Source organism: Aspergillus piperis (assembly GCF_003184755.1).
Source record: "Aspergillus piperis CBS 112811 unplaced genomic scaffold BO85scaffold_10, whole genome shotgun sequence".
Classification (NCBI taxonomy): domain Eukaryota; kingdom Fungi; phylum Ascomycota; class Eurotiomycetes; order Eurotiales; family Aspergillaceae; genus Aspergillus; species Aspergillus piperis.
Window position 1 is genome coordinate 752824 of NW_020291600.1, and position 22178 is coordinate 775001.

General features: G+C 48.7%; 6 protein-coding genes across 6 annotated transcripts; 1 reads left to right on the plus strand and 5 right to left on the minus strand.

The window, feature by feature from the left end:
* Positions 1-6405: 6405 nt before the first annotated feature.
* BO85DRAFT_520670 (uncharacterized protein) lies at positions 6406-7787 on the minus strand (the record flags this gene model as incomplete). Its single annotated transcript, XM_025665151.1, has 2 exons — positions 6406-7418; positions 7455-7787. The coding sequence occupies 2 exons, from the start codon at positions 7785-7787 to the stop codon at positions 6651-6653; spliced, it is 1101 nt and encodes a 366-aa protein (XP_025515136.1). The 3' UTR covers positions 6406-6650.
* Positions 7788-8165: 378 nt separating this feature from the next.
* BO85DRAFT_449943 (glycosyltransferase family 69 protein) lies at positions 8166-9889 on the minus strand. Its single transcript, XM_025660271.1, has one exon. The coding sequence runs from the start codon at positions 9616-9618 to the stop codon at positions 8266-8268; it is 1353 nt and encodes a 450-aa protein (XP_025515137.1). The 5' UTR covers positions 9619-9889; the 3' UTR covers positions 8166-8265.
* Positions 9890-10823: 934 nt separating this feature from the next.
* Positions 10824-13385, minus strand: BO85DRAFT_459941 (bifunctional terpene synthase/polyprenyl synthetase family protein; the record flags this gene model as incomplete). Its single annotated transcript, XM_025661686.1, has 9 exons — positions 10824-11144; positions 11208-11301; positions 11356-11419; positions 11478-11592; positions 11671-11949; positions 12021-12606; positions 12671-12924; positions 12989-13017; positions 13103-13385. 9 exons carry the CDS (start codon positions 13383-13385, stop codon positions 10824-10826), a joined length of 2025 nt encoding a protein of 674 aa, XP_025515138.1.
* A 2402-nt stretch (positions 13386-15787) lies between these two features.
* On the plus strand, positions 15788-17800 carry BO85DRAFT_422230 (chitinase). Its single transcript, XM_025657960.1, has 4 exons — positions 15788-16301; positions 16377-16440; positions 16500-16533; positions 16593-17800. The coding sequence occupies exons 1-4, from the start codon at positions 15897-15899 to the stop codon at positions 17638-17640; spliced, it is 1551 nt and encodes a 516-aa protein (XP_025515139.1). The 5' UTR covers positions 15788-15896; the 3' UTR covers positions 17641-17800.
* BO85DRAFT_35745 (2,4-dichlorophenol 6-monooxygenase) lies at positions 17602-19886 on the minus strand. Its single transcript, XM_025655496.1, has 5 exons — positions 19362-19886; positions 19076-19309; positions 18873-19016; positions 18625-18822; positions 17602-18574 (listed from the first exon to the last, which is right to left on the minus strand). Exons 1-5 carry the CDS (start codon positions 19625-19627, stop codon positions 17686-17688), a joined length of 1731 nt encoding a protein of 576 aa, XP_025515140.1. The 5' UTR covers positions 19628-19886; the 3' UTR covers positions 17602-17685.
* BO85DRAFT_35744 (Zn(II)2Cys6 transcription factor) lies at positions 19887-22058 on the minus strand. Its single transcript, XM_025655495.1, has 4 exons — positions 21573-22058; positions 21418-21513; positions 20897-21368; positions 19887-20839 (listed from the first exon to the last, which is right to left on the minus strand). The coding sequence occupies exons 1-4, from the start codon at positions 21859-21861 to the stop codon at positions 20146-20148; spliced, it is 1551 nt and encodes a 516-aa protein (XP_025515141.1). The 5' UTR covers positions 21862-22058; the 3' UTR covers positions 19887-20145.
* Between the last annotated feature and the right edge of the window lie 120 nt (positions 22059-22178).

Below are 22178 nucleotides of genomic sequence, written 5' to 3' on the forward strand. Positions count from 1 at the left end.
TGACTCCGAATATCCGGTCTATCCCACTTCCTGAACATGCTGAGCGACACGCCAGGTAACAACTATTACCAAACACTACTAATAGTCCCCCATAGCAGGCCATCCCCGTCTTGGCTTCCCCTTGCAGTCCGTCGGAAGTTGACACCGACACCTTGCCCATGCCTTGGTCGTCATCGCAACCACCCTTACCCCATGTCGTGCTGGGTTGGTCAAATTCGTAATCCATCACGTAAAATATTGTGCCCTCTGCAGTGAAACATGCATCAACCGGTTATTCTTAACCGGCATTTACACTCGTGAAATAGATAGATCGAAAGATGCTGGCTATACTAATTACCGACGACCCAGCTCGCCAAGCCAGGGATCTCCAGCTAAGGCCATCTATCCAACCGGCGGCGTGGCTAGCCGAACTCCCCCAAGCGAGCTCGCATTCCCCACCCTCTATTGGTCTGGGCCTCTCATAGTCGGGCTTCTGTGTTCCAGTCTCAAGCCCAGTACAATAAACTGACAGAACCAACTGACTCGCTTCTATCGGTCGGTTCCTGGTTATAACCAAGAACCTAATCACTAATTCATTTAATTAACAACTAGGTGACAGGTTAGCTCGTTAGTAATCAGCACAGATGCCGGAAACATCAATGTCAAGGTCACTGCAACCCAAGGTACCTACAGAATGGCAAGTCGGAAAAGTCACTATGGTTACAATCATGTACAGCATCATTACCGGATGAATACCCGCGGATACCTGGATCACGAGACATGTTAGGGACCCGGGTCGCTCACGCCAGCATGACACCACTTGACACCTGCGCACGCAAGCAGCAGCACATAGTTCGGTCGGACGATGTGATCCGTGGGTTAGTGCGTTGGACAATACGATGGCCGCTGGGTGGGGGCTGGAACTACTACAATGACTGATGTGGCGGGATTCCATATGTATTATCGTAAGGCTGAGTGAGGGTGGGGAGGGGAGATGGCATCCACTGGATTGAGGGTAGGACTGCTTTTGGAATAATATGATAAAGTCAAGTTATGTATGGGAGATGTACGAATACGAGGTATTATTGCAGATTGGTTCTGGTGAGTATTCAATTATGTGTCAAGATAATGAACAATAATTTGGAATGTAGTAAGACTAGTAGAACCGACCGCTTCAGGATTGACTGAATGCTACTGGATGGTTCTATGCGTGCTGGATAGTCTTCTTTTATTGGCCAATTCATAGATAACGTTGCTATTTTCTCTGTCGCTCTTACTATTCATGCAAACTCAAGGTCACGGGTTGCTTTCTTGATGCTTAGCATCGCTCTTAACATCTTCTCTAACCTGGTCTGTTCTGAACTGTCAATGCAGCAGGCACGATGTCGGCAAGATCACTCATTGTTCCCCAAGTAACATCATTATCCTCAAATACACTGCCAAGTTGACAACCAACAAGGTGACTGTTCCATGCCTACAAGTGCTCTTCCACTTTCTTTTCATATCGAGAGTGGTGGTCACTAAAGCTCTAAATATTATGGCTCCTTGCGAAGTGTTACCATCTTCAGTCTTTCATTGTTCCAGCAATCTTGTCATGATACTCCACCAAACTGCATGAGCTGTCCGACAGGAATGATTTTACCCTGCAGAGGGTGGCAAGATGCTTTTCTATACTGGATTTCCGATTGTATTCGTGTCTCGAAGACCCTGGCCCTTCGATCAGATCATTGCAGAGGGGTCCCTGTATCGGTGAAGAGCTTTCCTTCTGGACGAATTCGATGAGTGTACGTTGGGACGTTGTCTGTCCAGGATCAATGCCTTCCAAGAGCACGTGATGCTACAACGAGGACCATTAGGACTCACCTCTGAACGATCTTGCCTTCGCACAACCGACTTTCTTTCGGAAACATTATGACAGCGCGGACTTGGGCAGCAAATTTGCCAGAGCTTTCTCTTGGCACTGTGATCTACAAGTCTACCTCCTTAGAGAGTATTGCTTCACTGTTGTCATGGTGGAGGATACAAGGTTGATGCGGACCGCCACAGAATGAGGCTGTGCTAGCTAAAGGCAAACGGGCACATCCCTGTCCTTCAGCCTCGCCAACTCATCAAGCGACCGCCAGAATGATTGCTGAATGACTTGGCCGATGAGGCTGGCTGCCCTTGAAGTCTTCACGCATTGCTTCCGACTCCATTATTCCACTGGACGGATAAAGAGCACTATTCACGTTCAAGACGAAATATCTGGGCCAACTTACACTATGCGTCTGCTAAGCACATGCTTATCTGACACCGGGGACTTCGTAATCCAGGAATTCTTCGATTATGAATTACCGCCCTACGCGATTTTGTCACATACCTGGGGCGAAGAGGAAGTCACTTATCAGGAAATTAACGCGGTCAGCGCGAAGGAGAAGAGCGGATACAACAAAATCATACAGTGCTGCTCGGTAGCAAGGGCAGATGGGCATAAGTATGTCTGGATCGATACATGCTGCATTGACAAGACGAGCAGCGCGGAGTTGTCGGAGGCAATCAACTCCATGTATCTGTGGTACCAAAAGTCTGACTTATGCTACGCCATTCTTGCGGACGTACAATCTGAAGATGAAATCTACAAGAGTAGATGGCTTACTCGAGGTTGGACCCTTCAGGAGCTGATTGCTCCATCAAGGGTGATGTTTCTGAATGAGAGATGGGAAGTTCTGGGAGATAGAGCAACTCTCCGAGACCGATTGTCTGAATACACTGGAATTCCTGCCGGCATTCTTTCCGGAGAAGAAGACCTTGAAACGTCTAGCGTCGCACAGAGGATGTCATGGGCTGCGAAACGACAGACGCGGAGAGTGGAAGACCGTGCTTATTCCCTCATGGGCATATTCAACGTCAACATGCCGCTAATCTACGGGGAGGGCGAGAATGCGTTCATCAGACTTCAGGAGGAAATCATGCGCATTTCAGACGATCAGAGTCTTTTTGCATGGGCGTCTTCAGATGATCGCGGCGGGCTTCTCGCCACCTCTCCTGCCGCATTCGCCCATTCCCACAACATTGTACGATTCAATCCTTTTAACAGTCTTGACAGCCCTTTCACTGTCGATAGTAGAGGGGTGCATTTAGACATTGGCTTCGCAGGAATATCAGGCGACGGCCTAGGTCTCGCAATCCTTAATTGCAAGGAAAGAACCTGCACACAAGGAACCCAGCAAGATAAGGTGATAGCCATCTACTTGAAGGATCTGGATTTTACTATGAGTCAATTCAAGAGGGTTCATAGCGAATCTTTCCGACTTATCAATCTTGAAACCTTTCGACCGGATCAATATCCTGTGAGAAGGATTTGTGTCCGAGGGGGTCGCACGATGCTCACGCGCAAGCGAGTCGCCGCTAAACAAGACGACATTTCCCCAGAGAGTATCCATCTTTATGACGAGGTCAAACTGCCGGCCCATTCCATCGACCCAGCAGCATTATTGGTGGCCACGGAAGCAGGAAATCAAGGTGGTGTATGGTTGCTGTTGACTCGAAGTAATATCGGGATAGAGGCAAAAAATCTGAATGGTCAGACACCTCTATCACTAGCCGCAGAGAATGGACAGGAAGGCATCGTTCGTATGCTTCTTGAGAGAGGCGCCTCAATCGAGACCATGAATTCGCGCAGTCAGACACCTCTATCACTGGCCGCAGAGAATGGACAGGAAGGCATCGTTCGTATGCTTCTTGAGAGAGGCGCCTCAATCGAGACCATGAATTCGCGCAGTCAGACACCTCTATCACTGGCCGCAGAGAATGAACAGGAAGGCATCGTTCATATGCTTCTTGAGAGAGGCGCCTCAATCGAGACCATGAATTCGCGCAGTCAGACACCTCTATCACTGGCCGCAGAAAATGAACAGGAAGGCATCGTTCATATGCTTCTTGAGAGAGGCGCCTCAATTGAGACCATGAATTCAGACAGTCTGACACCGCTAACATTAGCTGCAGCGAACGGGCACAGACATATTATTCAGATGCTTCTTGAGAGAGGTGCTGTAATTGAGCCTAATAATCAAAATAGTCAGACACCACTATCTCTAGCTGCAGAGAATGGACATGAAGACATTGTTCACATGCTTTTAGAGAGAGGCGCTGCAATTAAAACCAAGGATCAGCGGGGCTATAGAACACCGCTAGCACTGGCAGCAGCAAAGGGATATGGAGGCATTGTCCAGAAACTCCTTGAGAGAGGTGCTGCAGATGAAGCTGATAACCAGTGGCTTTATATACCACTTCGGATCGCTACACAGAATATGCATGAAGATATTGTCAAGATGCTTACTGAGAGACGCGTCACCATTAGGAAAAAACATCGGAATCTTCGGAGAACACCGTTATATGGTTTCGGCGAATGGACTTGAGGTATGGTCAAGATGCTGCTGAAGTAGAAGCGCGGCAGCTGAGAGGAAATCAGTTGGGTCGGCGGCTGGTTTCTTCCCACGAGGCAACAGGCTTTCTATCAATTATAGTTCATTCACTGTCATGTTGTAGAAGCTTTGCACTATATCAAGTTCTTGGAGACTGTTCGATTTGCTACCAACGTGTGATGCTAAGAGGGCGACGCTATACCTTCCACGTTCCGGGAAATATGCCGTTCCTTCTGATTCCTGATTTCTCCAATTGCAGCCAGCTCTCGTATCAGCTTCAACACTGAAGAAGCGCAGTAGCTACAGACTGCACTCTCCATTCTATCAAGAAATATTTCCCCATAACTCCATCCACCTATGCAAAGACCGACAAATCAAGAGAACTACATTAGTTAACCACTCAGTCGGAGATAAATGGCCGCAGTCCGGAAAATAGCAGCCGAGACGGACCAAACATGCAATTGCCGACCTTCTTGAATCTAATTTCCAATCCATTTGGTACGATTTATCGTCGGCGAGATGTCGGAGATACGACCATGCAGTGACATCTCCGGAGACGTTGCATTGAACAAGCTCCGTATCCGGACTACAAAGTACGTACTTAAGTCCGGAGATACGGGGTGTCATCGCCGAGCCCGATCGTCGGCGGAACAAGACCAGCTGGCTGTATATGTCCGAGACCGCTTTTTGACAACAAAGCAGGCTGACATGGGTGGATATCTTTGAGAGAAATCCGATTTATCCGACGATATTCGTACGGTAATTGTATGAGATTAGCGAGGGATAAATGCACTTGCACGGGTTTATTCAGCGTACCTGTCGAGCAATTCGGCTTGCATGCCATTCGGTCTTTATGGAACTCCCAGTTCTAACCCAAACCCCGACAACCAATTGCTAGCGGGCTCTAGTGGTTAGGTACGCTACTCGATTGACTGCTCCATCTTTATGATTAACATGATTGCCTATCTATTGAAGGGGCATTTGACTGGGAGACACTTAGCATCAATATAAATCTGAAGCAATTGAGCCATACCTACACTAAAAGGGGTACATCACCAGATCTAGTTCTCCGACGGGACAATATGGGCCTTGGCTCTTGTATAGCAGAGCCGGTCAAATATACAAATAATTGAGATGAATGTTTTAGAATAAGACGAAGAATCACGAGGCCTTACAGTACGATTATATAGTTACTGCCGCCTACAATCTTGACTCCCTTTAGTAGTCTTATCTATGTCGACTCATTCTTATAACCGGCGCTTTAAATACTCATAAACCATGCAAATATCAAAGTTTTTCTCTGTCTAAAAGCTAAACTACCATGATCAGACCTGAAAGACTTCGCTATCAGTAACTTCTAACGTATTCTGAACGGTCTGTGTTGCTATGTAGGTTTTCGGCGTTTGTGTTGATATTTGGATGAACTCGTATTCACTACTACATTGCACATGTTACATACTTTCTGCACTGTTGTTTGTTGCATTTGCTTCAACTCAGACAAACATGTAAATCCCGACAAGTCAGCGAGTCAACTAACATTCTGCACTGGAAGTGTGGCTCACCCTGAATGTTAAGCTATGAAGTCATCCGTATCAAAACCCCAATTTCAATAAACGTACTAGTAGCTTCGAATATCTTATTTGAGGAAATGAATTGGAAGGACTACTATATACTCTCCTCCTCTATCCGAGAGCTTCTTTCTGTTTTGATTTTAGGGATTGATTGTAATCTGAAAAGAGTATACCGTCGGGTATGATCAGGAGATGGAAATAGAGATATAGTAGTACATCCCGACATCAATTGTGCGTATTGGGGCAGGGGATGGCGATAAAAGAATGAATATAAATCTTCTGGCCATGGATGACGTGATATACTGTCTCCCCATTCTCCATGACTCTGTAGTATTCTATGTTTACTAGATTTGTCAAGACAGCTACAGATAAAGAAGCTTCTTGCGAAATGTCATTCTGGAGTGAAAATATTACGATTATGTACAACAGAGCAATAGCTCCCTTGTTAACCCGTTCCAGTGTCCATCTTGAAAGTAGATATCCCTGAGCGAAATGTCCTTGCCCCGTCACAAATTTCCAGATATCCCCCATGACCACAGCAAAAGATCCAACGCCTATCCAACCACGCTCCCTCGACTGGAACCTAAACTTCACGAGCCGACCAACTCCTCGACAGCGACCAAATCGGCGTCAAGATGTCGTTGGAAACCACCATCCAGTAAAAATCCGCAGCGATGCTGCCTATCCAATCGTAGAATTAGGGCTCGCTCTTTCTAGCAACCACCTTCAAGGCAATATCATCTTTCCGGTCTTTGATAAAGCCACCCCGACGCACAAACTCCGAATCCCCCACCACCACCGTCCCCTCCTTACTCTCCTTCCAGAGCTTATTCGCATGTGTACAACCCCAAAAGTGCACCAGAAACCAATACTTCGAGTATACCTTATCTCTGGGCGCAGACAACGATCCGAAACTTCTCTCGTCAGACGAGACCTGCTCAAACCGCCATTGACAGCCCCTGCACGAGACCCCACGATCAATCTCCCCAGTCTCCGGATCCACCCAAGGCAGTGCAATCGTCGCCATGCACCACCGCAGGAACATCTCCCCACTGCGTTGAGATGTATCCGACCAGGGAAGGCCGCGTTTGTGGTTTGTGCTGAGCTCGCGGACCGCTTTGTCGTGCACGAGCGAGTGGCGCATTTTACGCTCCTTTTCTTTCAGGCCATACACCCCGGGGAGTGATTTCAAGATGGGCACGTTTTCGCGGCGCAGAACTGCTGGGCTCACTCCATAGAGGTTGTGGGCCTCAGCGAGGGTGATTAGCTCGTAATCGCGCTCGAAGCTGAAGCGACGGGTGATGGGGTCGATGACATGTATGCCGACTTCGGATTTGGTGCGGACACAAGGAAAGCAACATCTGGTAAGGTTGGGAGGGAGGAGTAAGACGAATCCGCCGAATTCGGCACCGCAGATTGTACACTCTCGTGTGTGGAGGACGTCGAAGATGTCGTCCAAGGTGTACTATTTTGCCAGCCCGGTGCGGAGGAGTGCACATACGAGATCTTGGGCGTACACCATGACTTTCTGGTATGGTTTGAAGGTGCTGACGATGTCGCGGGTACGGGCGTTGACATGGCGAAGCCCAAAGAGAGTCTTGAGGTCTAAGCCCAGGAGACATTTGTGGAAGATTTCGACCGGCAGGTAGTCCAAAGGGCCGGGCTTCGCTGGATTAAATGGGCGGTTGAATGCATCCTTGATGCCAGGTAGGACTTTCTCGTTTTCGGACGGTCTGATTCTAATTACCGCCAGCTCGAAGTCTCGGCGGTGGTAAGTTATGGCACGAAGAACGTCTGCTTCGTTGACTTCTTGGACAGCTTGGTTGTTCGCCATTTCCGTTGTTGATGTAGGCCTCCCTGGTCGGTGAGCTGACCAATAGATGGATAGAATATGACCCTTGCATGCAGTATGCAGGTGCCTTTTATGCTGATCAGCAGTAACGAGGGTATTGCTCTAACCGGGATACTTGCGGTGAAAAGCAGGCAGTATCCAGAGGCAGTTGAAGATACTGAGACAGTCAAGAATTTCCGTGGAAGGAAGAACACGTCCGTGGGAAGAAGTTAACACACGCACTCTTATTTTACAGCCACCGTTTTAATTGTCACGGTGCGACAAGACGACCGTTCCAAGTAGTGAACGGTTGTGACCGGCTAAACTGGAAATTGGGCAAGCATGAGTGGCAGCGGAGCCATGATGCATCAGACGATTGCAAGGAAATGGGAACTTCAGATATTGCATGGCTCATGTAGGGGTATCAGTAATATCTATATCTAGGCTTCAAAGAGATGTGATATAAATACAAAAGGTATAATCATGTAGACTTCACCCATGATTGTTGATTGAACAAAGGCATGCACTTGATGCGAACGGGTGGCTCCTTCTCCCATACAACCATTTCCTTACCCGCTTTGTAGTCTGCACTTTCAAGGACATTGTGCACGTATCCTTGGCCCTTCTTGGCCTCACGAGTTGCTTTGTACTCATACGCCACATTCACTGAAGGCACTGCCAGAATCTTTCCCAGTCCTTGGCCCCACATATCTTTGGCCAGCAACGTGGGCTCACCCATATGGCACTCGCCATCTTTGTGGTTGCGGAACTCAAGCTTTCTTTGAACAAAGGGCGCCGCATCCAGGATGACCATGCCACCCCAGCACGAATAGACCTGCACCGGCAGCTTCCTTGCATATCGCTGCTGATTTGGCTGGTCATCGAAGAACATGTCCTTGGTGAGCCAGTACCGCGCATCATGAGTAATTTCGAAGAAGAGGTTGCCGGACATGCTGCGCGATACCCATGAGTCGTAGAATGGCCCACCGGCGGCATTCCAGTCAAAGGCACAAGTCATGCGCGCGTCCTGCTTCTGGTGTTGATACAACAACTCGAGCAGATCTTCTACGCAGAGGACAACGTCGTTGATGAACAGGATCGTTGCGTCCGCTGCGTATGGCTTAAGTTTGCCTGCTCCAGCAGAGACTAACGGCTCGAGCGCCTGGTTGCGCAGGGTCGAGAGGTGCTTGATACGGTCTTCCCATACAGCTTTGGGGTTGAGATCGCTGGTGGAGAGATAGTATCTCACGCCCATGGCGGCCATCTCGCTCTTTAACCGATTGAGAATATCATAGGTCCCGTCGGTGGAACGACCCTCAACGATGGAGAGAGCGCAATACTCGGGACCGAGGAAGCGCATCGTCTCGACGATAGTGCCCATCAAGGGAAGCATAATGTGAGCGGATTGATAGAGATCCAGAGCGAAGAAATACTTGATCTTAGGTTTCGAAAGGAGGCTCTTGGATGCGTGAACCGGGAGATCGGCATAGCGCGGGCTGATGGTCGTAGGACAGTCCAGCTTCGCAGACAGACTCATATCGTGAGTCATGATGCTGCATACAAAGTCATCGACAGCGCTGCCATTGATGGGCAGTTTGGCGGTGAGGGTCTCATCAAGAACATCAGCTACCGTGGCGGGGTTGAAGCCATTGCAGGCGGAGATGGCGGGAACGGCGGAATCGAGATCATCTTCGTGATTCGATGCGCTGGATCCAGCGGAGGCAGATGGCGACCACTCAAAGGAGATGTAGAGGAAGAGCAGGAAACAGAGGGAAGCGGTGGAGACGGTCAGCCGGAAGAGCTGCGTCTGCACCTGTCGGACATTAAAATTCATGTTGGATGTGATGCAGGAACCATCCAGGGCGGAGATACTAAATCAACGAGCGGCAGTGGCGATGCGACGCATATTGTAGGCGATAAAAGGGGGAGGGGGGGAATAAGCAGCTGAAGAGAGGTCAAGAGGGGCAAGCGGAGATAAATACTCGTAAAAAAGCTTCGGCGATGTGAAGGTTCTTTCTGACTTCCTCCATATCAGCAGTGGGGCGCCCGATGCTGACTAGTACATAGTTCGGTGGGAATGATTTGATCCGTTCGTTAAGCTTTGGTTGATGGCGCCTTCTCTCTTTTAATTTCTCTCTCTATCATGCTAATTTAGTAGCTGCACGACCGAGGAATCGTGGGTGCCTGAACTGGATTCCCTCGGAACATTCGGATTGGTTAGGGTATGGAAGTGGCGAAAGCGTGAAGTTTTCTCCGGTTGTGCAATGCCCCCCTTTCCAACCCTGTAGAATCAATCGATTGATTGGCACCAACCAACTCAATCATGCCAACGCACTAACCATGGTACCGCCCAAAGCCAAGGGGAGAATCCAAATGTCGGCAATTTGACCACGAGCTGCTGATAAGCCACTAACTCTGTTAGCCTCGCTTTTAGCTCGACCCGAAGCTTCCGAGGCCCCATTCACTCTCCGAATATTTTTGCCTGCCTGACACCATCAGCAGGACACTAATACCATCGATAGTCTTGATTATCTTGCTATGGTGAGAATTGTTGGTTTACTGATGGTGATAATTTTATATGATGACATGATTGTCGGGGAAAGGATTCGATTCGAACCGAACCGAACCGAACCCACAATTCTTTTGCCTTTTTCTTCAATCTCACTCTCTCTGATGACTGCCGATCATCCCTGCACTAAAGCATAGCGAACCATTTATTCATCCAGAATGGGCAGGGATGATCAGTCCTCATTAGGGTCTATTTCGGCTCTCTCAGTTTCCCATTCCGGTAGTTGACGAGATCCATCTAATTCTAATTATGGGTTTTCCCATTGTTGAAGAATGATCCACTGCGCGATCGATCTGGCGTCGATGCTGGCATTCCGTCGGAATTTGACTTTTGCTAAATCTTGTGGCTGAGATTGTGTTTGTTTGACAGGTGGAGATGTCTGGATCCCACATTTAATCCATCACTTTCATTTACTATGATTTTCCTTTGAACGAAGAGACGTTAGAATGATTTCCAGAAATGGCAAGTAATTACATCTCCCTCAATCTATCCAGCAAGAACCGGAACGTAAAGTTCTTGATCCCAGTGGAAACTTCCAGTCTTTCCAGGTGCCGGTACACCTTGGCCTCTAAACCATTCAGTGTCTCTTCGGTGAGCTGCAGAATCTTCTGATCACGCATCTCATCCAAGATCAGTTGCTTCAGGTCAGCTGGCAGCTTGTTATGTCTCACTCGTTCCTGCTGGATAATCTCGATCAGGGCCGCGTTCGGCGACTGTGTCAGAAGGTGGATCAACGGAAGCGACAATTTGCCTTCGTCGAGATCCTGCGCAAACCCCTTTTGCTCTTGATACTATAATTTCGGTGGTATGTTGTTAGACGGATGCATTCTTCAACTTGCATGTTAGATAGTTACCTTGGTTGACGCCAGGTTGATATAGTCGTCTCGAGCTTGGAAATAATGGCCCAGAGCGATCATAAGATCGTTCAGATTTGTTTGCTTAATAGCTCTGCTATTTTGTTGGTACCACCATGTCTGCAGGGGTGGGTATTCCTCTACTTACCCAGCTGAAAATGACCCTTGGTTAGATAATAGATTGCTCGCGAGGCAAAACAGTGCGCCGGTTTCTGTAAACTCCCCATCAGTATCAGCTCGGGGTGTGATTGTGGCTGTACAGAAACTTACTCAGCCGGTTCATGTCCAGGTACTCTGCAATCGAAGGACGATATCCAGAGCGTGTCCAGTAGAGGTCCATCGCTTGTCCAACATGAAGGTTGCGCAGCTCATCTACCTCGGTCAGCTAACATATAATCATCATCATTCTGGGTAGGGTCTAACCGAAGAATACGTGTGAGCTGTCTGGCTTCATCAATGGGACAAACTTCTCAAACGCTAGAGTAAGTGCATGGGTTGCAGCATTGATGGTTTGTGGTACCCCAAAGACGCGATAGGCAGTTGGCCGACCGCGTCTGAGCTCGGAGCTATCCTGGATGTCATCAAGCAGAAGCGACGACTCGTGCAGATGTCCGATCAAGTCTTCTACCTGCGCTGCTGCCGATTCCGGTGCGTTGAGCCATAGATTCAACGCTTGAATGATGGTGCCTCTTATATTCTTCGATGGTACACTCCGAAGATAATCAATCGGCTGATGGAGTACCTGTTCGGGAAGTGTCAGCTTCCCTGCTTATTCGCGACAGCAACCTAAAGGTCACCGATGTGGCAGCCAACCTTATAGTATGGTTCATCCGTCATTGTCGGCGTGTCCTCAGTGGATTTCCGAATCCGACTAGTTCTGGCTCCCAGAGATTGGCTGGTCAAAAATGTAGCGCAGGTTGCTGTGGCTTCGTCGTAATCGAACAACTTGGCGGGCGGAAATTGTAGATACTCAGCCCATCGATGGAAACGATCAGCTAAAGCATGCCAGTACCAATTTCCAGATAAACCTAGGCCAACCATCTCCAGGAAGTAACGGACATCGTCTGTTCCGGAAGACATTGAATTCATCTGGGCTAGATGCTCGGATTTTCTCGCTATAAAGTCTTTTTCCAGCTGCGCAATCTTGTCACTCAGGAATGTTTTTGCCTGGGACACGGTCAAATTGAGTGTTCTCATCAAGTACCAAATTGAGTTTGGCGTCGTGATAGTCGTATCTATATCCGTAGCGAGCTCCAGGATGACCTCCTTATTGAAGCTATACAGATCGTTGACCAGCGCCGCCGCGGCAGTTGCAGGCCACCAAACCTTTTCCAGTGCATCAATATCGCTTTGCGTGAGATCCAGCTCGCAGCAATAGATAATCGACATCAGATTCAATCTGATATGACATCAGTAACTCATATGGCGCAGAACGCCAAAACCACGGTGACTAGGGAACATACTCTGCTCCGAAATCCTGAACACGATACTGCACTAGATCATCCCAAGTCTTGAGATCCCGAGAGCCTATCGTCTCGTGAACCTGGGATATGTTCTTGATAGCTCGAAGGATGAGGTTTCCGCGTTTCCTGTCGATTTCCACAAGACGCAAAAGCACTTCGGACTGAATTGATTTCATTGCGCTGGTTCGGACACTGCTGATCGTGCCTTTGCGAATGCCCCATCCAACTGCGTCTGTCGATTCGTTTTCATCGACCTATCGAGAATTAATTTATCAAGCCTTTTGGCACGACTTGATCCTTTACACCACCCATTCCTACCTCAGCACATCCGGAAGCCCCGAGCACATCTGTCAAAGTCAGACCCTCAGTACGAAAAAGCTATGCTCCCTGTTGGAAACAACAATGATAGCAATCGTATCAACAATCACTGACCATCATGAGCAAAAAAGTACTCGATGAGTTTTGTGAAAACCTCGACACGATCTTGTTTACATTCCGGTGGAAAGAAGGCAGTAACGGGGCCCTGCGGAGAACTTCCTCCACAATATGTGAAGGCGACTTCCTCCTGCCACCGCTGCTGGAACTCGGAGACTGCTTTCTCTGCCAGATAACTGTACTTGCTTTTACGAACAGGAAGGGTAGTTGCACATACACGAGCAACTTCCTCCCTGTCAACGAGCTCAGAATGCATAAAGGAAATGTCGACTGGTGACATTGTTTGAAGTATAAGAGTTCTGGTTTGGGAACGAACTAGTTTGTGTGTGAGATGATGAGCAACTGTGTCCATGACACCAGGCCCTCCAGGACGGTGTACTGCTTATATACCCTATGAGCTGGTAATCGAGGAGCATAAATTTGTAGTTTCTCTCGAAATACACGGATCAAGATACTCCGTACTCCACCACAGTACATATTCGGCGGCTATTCTTCCCTTAACTTTCAGGGGATTGAAGGACCCTCAAGAGAAAGCTTCCCAAATGTGGAAACGAGCATCGGCTATTGTCAGCCGATATACGTCCAGAACGGTACGAAACGTGGCTATTGACAGTAATAGTCTCCCATGATATTGCCTACTAGTATTCACCATTCCTTGTTTGGTCCTTCGGTGGCCATTGCACGGAACCAAGTGTCTGTGCATGCCGTTTTGGGGACGCAGTAGTCTCTAGTCTGATATTTTAGGCGGGTGAAAAAAGCAAATAAAACAATATTGGAATTGAGGCTTAAACTCAAACACAAAAAGTAAACATGACAACTGAAGAAGGAATATACCTATGTGAAGATTACAGACAAATGTTAGAGCTCCCCTCTCTATGATGATGGTTTCACTATAATTTGTTTCGCGACATATCTCTTGCATTCCTGTGAACGAACATAATAAGTCCAGTGATTATGGTGAAAGGATCAAGCTGAACTCAAAAGAAACGTTATCTTCACTCCTCAGGCTTTCCTCACCTGTTCAAGTTGCAATGATGAAGATGACTGCTTATCGAACAGTCAGGCGATCGACACACTGGGCAGGATGCATTTCAGAAAAAAAGAAAGAAAATCTACATTAAAGCAACGCTCTGACTTTCCAGAAAGAGATATCAGATATGAACGGTGAAACATATTGGGAGGCAATGAAGCATGTCTGGAGGGTGTGACCATAGCACCTGGATATGTTGTGATGCAAGATCTACCGGAGTTTAAGGGCTTCTATCGGTAATTGCTTATTCGTAAAACAATGAACTAACTTGCGAGTACATATGAATCAGATGATTGTATCGTGGTGGCTTTGCGGGATATCTTTTTAGTCCTTTCACCAATCATTGATATTGATATATTGATTGTATGCGACGATCATTTCGGGATGTGGTTTTGTTGAGTCATAAGCCTGCAGACTCCGGTTCTCAACCATTCATATCCGTCATGCTACGAACCTAACCATTTAGGTTTACACGGAACCTTTCCTCGCTTCAGTCACCAGGATTCTCATTCGAGTAATTGCTACAAGAACCACCAAGATCTGCATTAGGGGCCCGTTCAACCCGGGATTCCTCCCAAGGCTTCGTCAAAGAATCTCACGCATCCCTGGTCTATTCGGTGCTACAATACCATCTCGTGTAGATAGTAAACACGGGTACAGGGTATTCTCGTCCTTAATCTTCGATCCGCAATATTAGTGAGATAGGCTGATCAGTGCTTGTCTAAGTCTGTTACACGTGTAGGTTAGCTGAAGCTATCTATCACTTCTATTGTCTTTGAGTGGTGATATTTGCTCTATCGCTCCTTTGAGTCCTCGATGATAGCCTTAGTCGAGAAGTTTCCCAGTATCACAAAGAGCAGCGGCAAAACCGTCGTCGCGAGGATCCGGTTCTGAATGACCCTTCTTTTAATGCAATATGACAAGGATTGTTCTCGAAGACAAGTGCAGGAGGTCTGTCATCATACTCTTTCCTCAGGGGTTTCATCGCCGGCACTTGAGGTATTATTCTAGGGTATTGAATTCCAGACAAGCTATGCGATAAGTGCAGAGCTCCGCAAATATCTACAAATAATTCCTGGTGAATCTCACGACAACATTTCATCGTGATTCATTAACTCTACTCTGGAGCATGTCTTTCTCGTGCTTCACACATACACTTGTCTTCGTTACAGCAGCCTTGAAACCTTTGGCTAGTCTGAGGACGGAAAATGAAAGTATGTAGTTCAAATGTACTACTGTATTATATAGATTCTCAATATAATGATTGGCAGGTGTTGGAAGAGATAGTGGAGGATCAAGTAATGCCTGGCTACAGTAAATGTCTCAACAATTGATATTCCCGGAAATGCAGAAACATGCTCCTCGGATATTCAGCAATTTTCTTTCTCTCCGATGCCATCTCCACCTCAAGAAAATCCAACAGACTATTCCCCAACAGTACTAGCCACTCATATGAATAAATGTCTGCCTACCACCAAAACCCATGACATCACACCAACCCTCCCCCTCCCACCTTCCAAAATCTAAAAATACCCCAAGGCTGTGTGTGTGCCCACTAAACCCAACACAGTAAAGCGTATGAAAAGGACCCCTGAACCACCCCCGCGCCACAACCGGGCGGTGCCACATATATTCAACAACCACAACAGCCTTATATGCTTGCTTGCTTACCCACTCAAACAATCATCAATCGATATCATTCCTTCCTTTCTTCCTTCCCTCTCATCCTCATACTCTATACTTCATACTCCATATCCCATAATGTCCACCTACACCATCGCCAGCGGCGACTCACTATGGAAAATCTCCCAAGACCACGGCGTCACTCTCGACGCCCTCAGAGCAGCCAACCCGCAGATCACCAACCCAGATCTTATCTATCCGGGGCAACAGCTGAATATCCCGGGGTCTGATCAGTCTCAGCCTCCTCCGCCTCCTCCGGAGAGTCGTGGAATTCCCGGCGATGGCGCTAGCCATTTCTCACCTTCCGATCCTCCTATCCACCTTGCTGTCTGTCCTCCGGGGCCGCCGGTTGTTCCAAGCGCTGCTGCTGGAGGAGGAGCACCGCCCGCGGTTCCCCCACGTCCTCCGATGGCCCGTCCGCCGCCTCCGTGGATTAATGTCGGGAGACCGGGGTATAAGACTGTCGGGTATTTTACTAATTGGGTAAACATCACCATCCCTTACTATGGTTTTCAATCAATGTAATTAATGTAATATGAAACTAATGGATTGTGACAGGGCGTCTACGGCCGCAATTATCAACCTCAGGATATTCCTGCGGAGTATATTACCCATATTCTCTGTACGTGCCGATTGTATTGGGTCTCGATTCAACCTTGGTTCTTATTCTAACTTCAATAGACTCCTTCGCCAACATCCGCCCGACCGGCGAAGTGTACGTCCCCTTCCCCAAACTTTCAAACCAGGCTCTTGATTAACATTTGTATCGTGTAGCTTCCTAACCGACACCTACTCCGACCTCGAAAAGCACTACCCCAACGACAGTTGGTCCGAGCCCGGCACCAACGCCTACGGCTGCATCAAGCAACTCTACCTCCTAAAGCAACAACACCGGCACCTCAAAACCCTCCTCTCCATCGGCGGCTGGACTTACAGTCCCAACTTCGCCGCGCCAGCATCCACCCCGCGCGGGCGCGAAACCTTCGCCCGCAGCGCCGTGCACCTCCTCGCGGACCTGGGCTTCGACGGCATCGACATCGATTGGGAGTATCCAGCTGATGCATCGCAAGCAAAGGACTTTGTTATCCTACTCAAGGATGTCAGGCGGGTGCTGGACGAGTACTCCGCTACCCATCTCGGCGGGAAAAGGCTGTTATTGACCATCGCGGCGCCATGTGGGCCGGATAATATCCGGAAACTGCGGATCGGCGATATGGACCGTTATCTTGATTTCTGGAATCTGATGTGTTATGATTTCAGTGGGAGTTGGGATAAGAACTCCGGACATATGGCGAATGTGTTCCATTCGGGGAGGGGGGAGATTACGCCGTTTTGTGCGGATGGGGCGGTGACGATGTATTTGAACGGCGGGGTGAGGGATCCGAGGAAGATTATTTTTGGGTTGCCGCTGTATGGGAGGGCGTTTGAGGGGACGGATGGGCCTGGGGCTGGGTTCCAGGGGGTTGGGGAGGGGAGTTGGGAGAATGGGGTGTGGGATTATAAGGATTTGCCGTTGAAGGGGAGTAGGGAGATGGTGGATCCGAGGTTGATGGCGAGCTGGTGCCATGATCCGGTGAATAGGAAGATGGTTAGTTATGACACGCCGGAGGTGGCGGCTATGAAGACGGATTATGTTGCTAACAGGCACTTGGGAGGGGCTATGTGGTGGGAGTTGAGTGGGGATCATCATGTTTCGCATGAGAGGAGCTTGGTCAGGGGGACTGCGGAGAGGTTGGGCAGGTTGGGTGGGTTGGATGGTACGGAGAATACGTTGTATTATCCGCTGAGTCGGTTTGAGAATTTGAGGAGGGGGTGTGTTTGATTCGGTCTGTTTGTATTGTGTGAACGGTCTGGTTTATGGGTATCATTAGCAAGTCTTCTGCGGTTGGCTCTTCAGTATCCTAGAAAAACGTTGCCAGATCGTCTCTCCGTCTAATGCACATGTGAATGCTATCAGCCCGTCTGGTCGGATCACCACTAGCATTGCTTTACGTGAATAGAGTTTATAGGCGTAGTGCGCGATCCCCCTCGCGTCGAAATAGGTATCGCCGAATCCTGTCATCCCGAGTACCTCGTACGGCGAGCAGCCGGCTGAGCCGCACACTGTTAACCAGGCAATGGCCGGGTGCATTGCAAGCTCCGGGTGGCTATCCAAGTACTCCCGAAGAGGAACCAAATCCGATTTCGCTGTCTTGATATCACCGCCTGTAAACACTATCGCATGAAACTGGCACCGATTCCGCAGAACTTGGTGCATCCGCACAGACTGGAATGTCCCTGGCGTGGTCAACTCGGTATCCGGAGCCCGGGTCCCTGGTTGAACCCCCACAGCCGCCTCGGTAGATGACACCCAGGGTTGGTTGATTACGTTGGCCTCGTAGGATATACCGAGTCCCGTGTTGAATGGTGCAGCATTGTTGAATATTTCTCCGAGGAGAACGTTCGGGTCCGCGTGCGGGTCCCCATCGTACCAAGCCGGCCATTTATGCGTCATCAACAAAGAGATGTCTTTGTCGTAGTTGAGTAATTTCTGCACTGCAGACTGGCGCTCCGTTGTGTAGGTGTCCAAGACCTCCGGATGAGATAGCCCTTGCACCTCCAAAGCCAGCTTCCAGGCAAGATTCACGGCGTCGTTAATACCAGTGTTCAGGCCTTGAGCGGCGCCGCTGCTGTGGGTATGGGCTGCATCACCGCAGATGAAGACACGATTGTTGTGCGTTGCAAAAGTTCGGGCCATGCGCTGGCCGATTTTGTATCTTGACGACTCGTTAGTAGGGTTGCCTAATGGCCTGCGTGGGTGGCTTACAATGTCCACCAATGTACCTCTTTGAACTTTAGACTGAAGGGCCACAAGCACGCAATGGCTTCGTTCACAGCAACTTCTTCAGTTACCCCTTCTGGATATTTGGCTGCTATCTCGGGTGTGTATGCGTAGCCAATGCGGGTAGCGCCGTGGTCAAGAGGGGCCCAGAGAACATTCCCATGTGTTGTTGTTTCGATGGCCCTGTTGGCAGATCAGATTATGTCAAGATCACCGATTCAAATCTAGCTTACCCATAGGCCCGATTGATGGGCATATTGGTCTCGACTATGCCATCAATGCGAATCCACTGATCTTCTGATGAATCACCATCGAAAGGAATATTGGCATATCTGCGAACGAGACTATGACCACCGTCTGCTCCAACAAGGTATTTGCTAGCACTCAGTCAGCATTATGCTTTTGTTGAATAGCCTTTCGTGCAGAAGGCGAATACCTTTTGGCTGACATCATACCACCAGGTCCTGAACAATGCACCGTCACTGGGTACTCACTATCGTCCAGACCGGTTTCAAAGCCGACACACTCCATAGAACCATGATAAGTGACCTTTCCTCTATCCAGCCTCTCTCTCAATATATCTTCCGTGTACATTTGCCTCAGCACAAGGGCAAAATCAAACACGGTGCCCTGGATATTCTCCATGAAAGTCCATACTTTTCCTGGAAACCTGCCCAGTCTGGTTAGATGAAATACTTAAGCAGGAGGAGAGGTATACTTGCTGTCTCACTCCATCTTTATACGTCACACTACTTCTGCAAGCAAATCCCTGTTGAAGCATTGGCTGGACCAAGTCCAATTGATCGAGGAGCTCCAGCGTCCGCGGAAACAGGGTAATAGCACGGCCGTAGCGGCCCTCTGGAGTATCTTTGTCTTGCTTTTCCACAATGCAGACTGAAAGTTCAAAGCGGGTGAGTTGGTAGGCGAGGAGAAGGCCAACGGGGCCGCCGCCGATGATGATTACATCGTAGGTCTCAGGGGAGGACATTTTGCTGCAAGATAGTGCAATTGGTGTAAGAAGTCTGACAGGGCTCTGAGATGGTTGATATCATGTCGCTTGGTACGGAGTCAACTGATGGTGGCATTTTAGACGATCGACGCTTCGTGAGGGGTAAGATAGGATAAGAGTCCGGGGAGGGGTTGATAACAGAAGCATGACTAAGGGCGCGCCAGGGGTCTGTACCGCGGGTCATCAGTGGCTTAATCTGGTCCCCTCTTTGTATGTTAGATGGTCAGTGGCGCAAAAGCTTTTCGATGCAGGTCTGGAAAATGGCTACGCCCTGCTCACTCTTTTACAGGGGCGTTCGATCCAGCCAAGGCCTGGCAACGGGATGAGCGAGGCCTACTTGAACATCAAATCGCAAGCCACCATTGAGCTTTCTGAATGCCATATCCCAAGTCAAGTGAATGGTTCAGATAGTCAAACAGAACATCGCCCTAAAACCCAAGAACATCCATGTTGTCTCGGTATCAGCGTCATCTTTGTGAGCCTGTTCGAGCTAGCGCTCAAATCAAAAGCCAGTCACGGCCCAAGTGACCGATTGAGAATATCCAGTGTGAAGGTTCTGTACCGTCGCACCGCTGCCAGCGGTCTTCTATAATCTTGGAAGCATTGATCACATTCACGCACTTGGTCTGCTCCCAAAAACTTTCCATATAAGTCCGCACAGAATCTCTTTGCTCCTGTCGTTGGCATTCAAGACCAGCGATTATTATGGGCCAGAGGATGCATTTGTACAAGGACTCGTCGTTCTGCAACCTTTCAATCGTGGCAAGCAACTCCTGGAGCAGGTCCTCCAGTGGTAAACACTCCTTAGTGAGAGCGCCAAGGACGCGTTTTCCATATATTAGAGCTCCTATCTTGTATGATTGCGCCAGTGTGCAAAGAGAGCTTGTATCTCTTGGAGGGGTGGTGCCCAGATATGGTAGCGACGAAGCCCATACAGAACAGTCGAATTGCTGGATGAAGTCTATCATCGATGTAGTATCTTCAATGAAGTAGCTCCAGGTGGAGTCATCATGGCATTCGGAGCTGGCAATTGTGTCTCTTCGCGCAGAGAGATACCGTATAGCGTCCAGCAGGTATTCTGGACATCCAAGGAATGACTGCTCGACGGTCTCTTGGAATTGTGGGCCCCCAAGCAAATCGTACTGTGACAATAACTTTGGGCGTACAAAGGTTCCACCCAAGGTTTCGATGCTAAAGTAAGACGATCGTTAGTCACAGAAGTCAACACCCAGAGTGCTCCTTGCTTACGAGTAAATCTGACTAGCAAGAAAATTACGCAGATCCTCTATAGTTTGTCCGGAATCGTGTCTGGAAACAGCCTGCGAATCAGGTGTACTGGGTTCCAACAATCTTTTGGCACCTTCTAGGTGGACATTCCACCGATCACTTCCAGACTCCAGAAGATCTAGAAATACTAGGAGGAATATGCTTGCCACTGTCTCATCCTTGTTCCGTGATTTCGCATCACCCAGGGCTTGTGCAATCCCTTGTATGGCTTGATATTTGAAGCGAAGCGCGTCAGAGTTTGCAATCATTTGATCGGATGATGCATTGACAGTGAGATCACGGAACGAGCAATGTCGATTTACCCGGTGTCGCGCTGCAAGAGCCAGTACGGACTTGAGGAGAGTGCGGTCAAGCAGCGCGAGTGACATTAGGGCCCTAAGAGGATTCCTATCGCTGTCGTAAACGATGAAGAGCCCACATATGCTTTCATTATCTGATGCAGCGTTAGACAGGACCGTGCACAACCCAACGAGATGACTCACAATAATCCAAGTAGTACCTGGAAACTGCGTCCAGGTTAGATATGGCAAAATCGCCTATAGTCGGTGGTATGCTGATTGAAGGTTTCAATGGGGTGACTAATCCGATATGAGCGATTTATTGAATACTCAATAGTGTATGCAGCAGCTATACTTACCCTGACTTTCGGGAGACCGCACAACGGAAAGAGCAGACTCACTCGCCGATGCAAGACTGTCATCACTCGAGTCTGACTCTTTTCGGGGTTTTGCTTTTTTAGCTGGACTAGCTGATTTAGTTGCCAGTGATACGCCCCGCAGCTTCCCCCGTATCGCTAGGCCTTCAACCCATCTCAAAGGTCTAGAAGCAAAGCATTGATAGCCACTTGTCGCACACTTCACGCAAGGAGATTGAGACTGGTCGCAGCGAATGCGCCGGCGTCGACAAGTGTAGCACGGCTCCTCCATTCTCGTTGGACGTACAGTCTATAGTAGGCTGCGTAGCGACGCTGTCTTTACTGCGTGGCGAGATCCCCTCATCGAATGCCAGTCCAGCAGTTTTGATGCCCAACGCACAGAGAGGCCGTGATCTGCAATGGAGATAAAATGTGAGACATGTAGAGTCTGTAGACAATAAAGTTCGATGATGGTGTCTGATAGGACAGAGCGGGGATGAAAGATGGAGGAAGATGCAGCGAGGCCGGGAGTAATTCTGTGGGGAGATTCAAGGTCTGGCCGCCAAAGTATTTCCGCCATCCAATCAAAGCACGATCCGCGCCCCCTGA

What these genes read in the sequence shown, in the direction of transcription:
- BO85DRAFT_449943 (XM_025660271.1), bottom strand. Translation starts at nt 9,618, where the DNA reads ATGAATTTTAATGTCCGACAGGTGCAGACGCAGCTCTTCCGGCTGACC.
- BO85DRAFT_422230 (XM_025657960.1), top strand. Translation starts at nt 15,897, where the DNA reads ATGTCCACCTACACCATCGCCAGCGGCGACTCACTATGGAAAATCTCC. An exon ending in TCGGGTATTTTACTAATTGG is followed by an intron (nt 16,302 to 16,376) that starts GTAAACATCACC and finishes GGATTGTGACAG; the next exon opens with GGCGTCTACGGCCGCAATTA. An exon ending in GTATATTACCCATATTCTCT is followed by an intron (nt 16,441 to 16,499) that starts GTACGTGCCGAT and finishes TAACTTCAATAG; the next exon opens with ACTCCTTCGCCAACATCCGC.
- BO85DRAFT_35745 (XM_025655496.1), bottom strand. Translation starts at nt 19,627, where the DNA reads ATGTCCTCCCCTGAGACCTACGATGTAATCATCATCGGCGGCGGCCCC. An exon ending in TATAAAGATGGAGTGAGACA is followed by an intron (nt 19,310 to 19,361) that starts GCAAGTATACCT and finishes CAGACTGGGCAG; the next exon opens with GTTTCCAGGAAAAGTATGGA. An exon ending in GGTATGATGTCAGCCAAAAG is followed by an intron (nt 19,017 to 19,075) that starts GTATTCGCCTTC and finishes ACTGAGTGCTAG; the next exon opens with CAAATACCTTGTTGGAGCAG.
- BO85DRAFT_35744 (XM_025655495.1), bottom strand. Translation starts at nt 21,861, where the DNA reads ATGGAGGAGCCGTGCTACACTTGTCGACGCCGGCGCATTCGCTGCGAC. An exon ending in GCGGTCTCCCGAAAGTCAGG is followed by an intron (nt 21,514 to 21,572) that starts GTAAGTATAGCT and finishes ATATCGGATTAG; the next exon opens with TCACCCCATTGAAACCTTCA. An exon ending in CAGGTACTACTTGGATTATT is followed by an intron (nt 21,369 to 21,417) that starts GTGAGTCATCTC and finishes ACGCTGCATCAG; the next exon opens with ATAATGAAAGCATATGTGGG.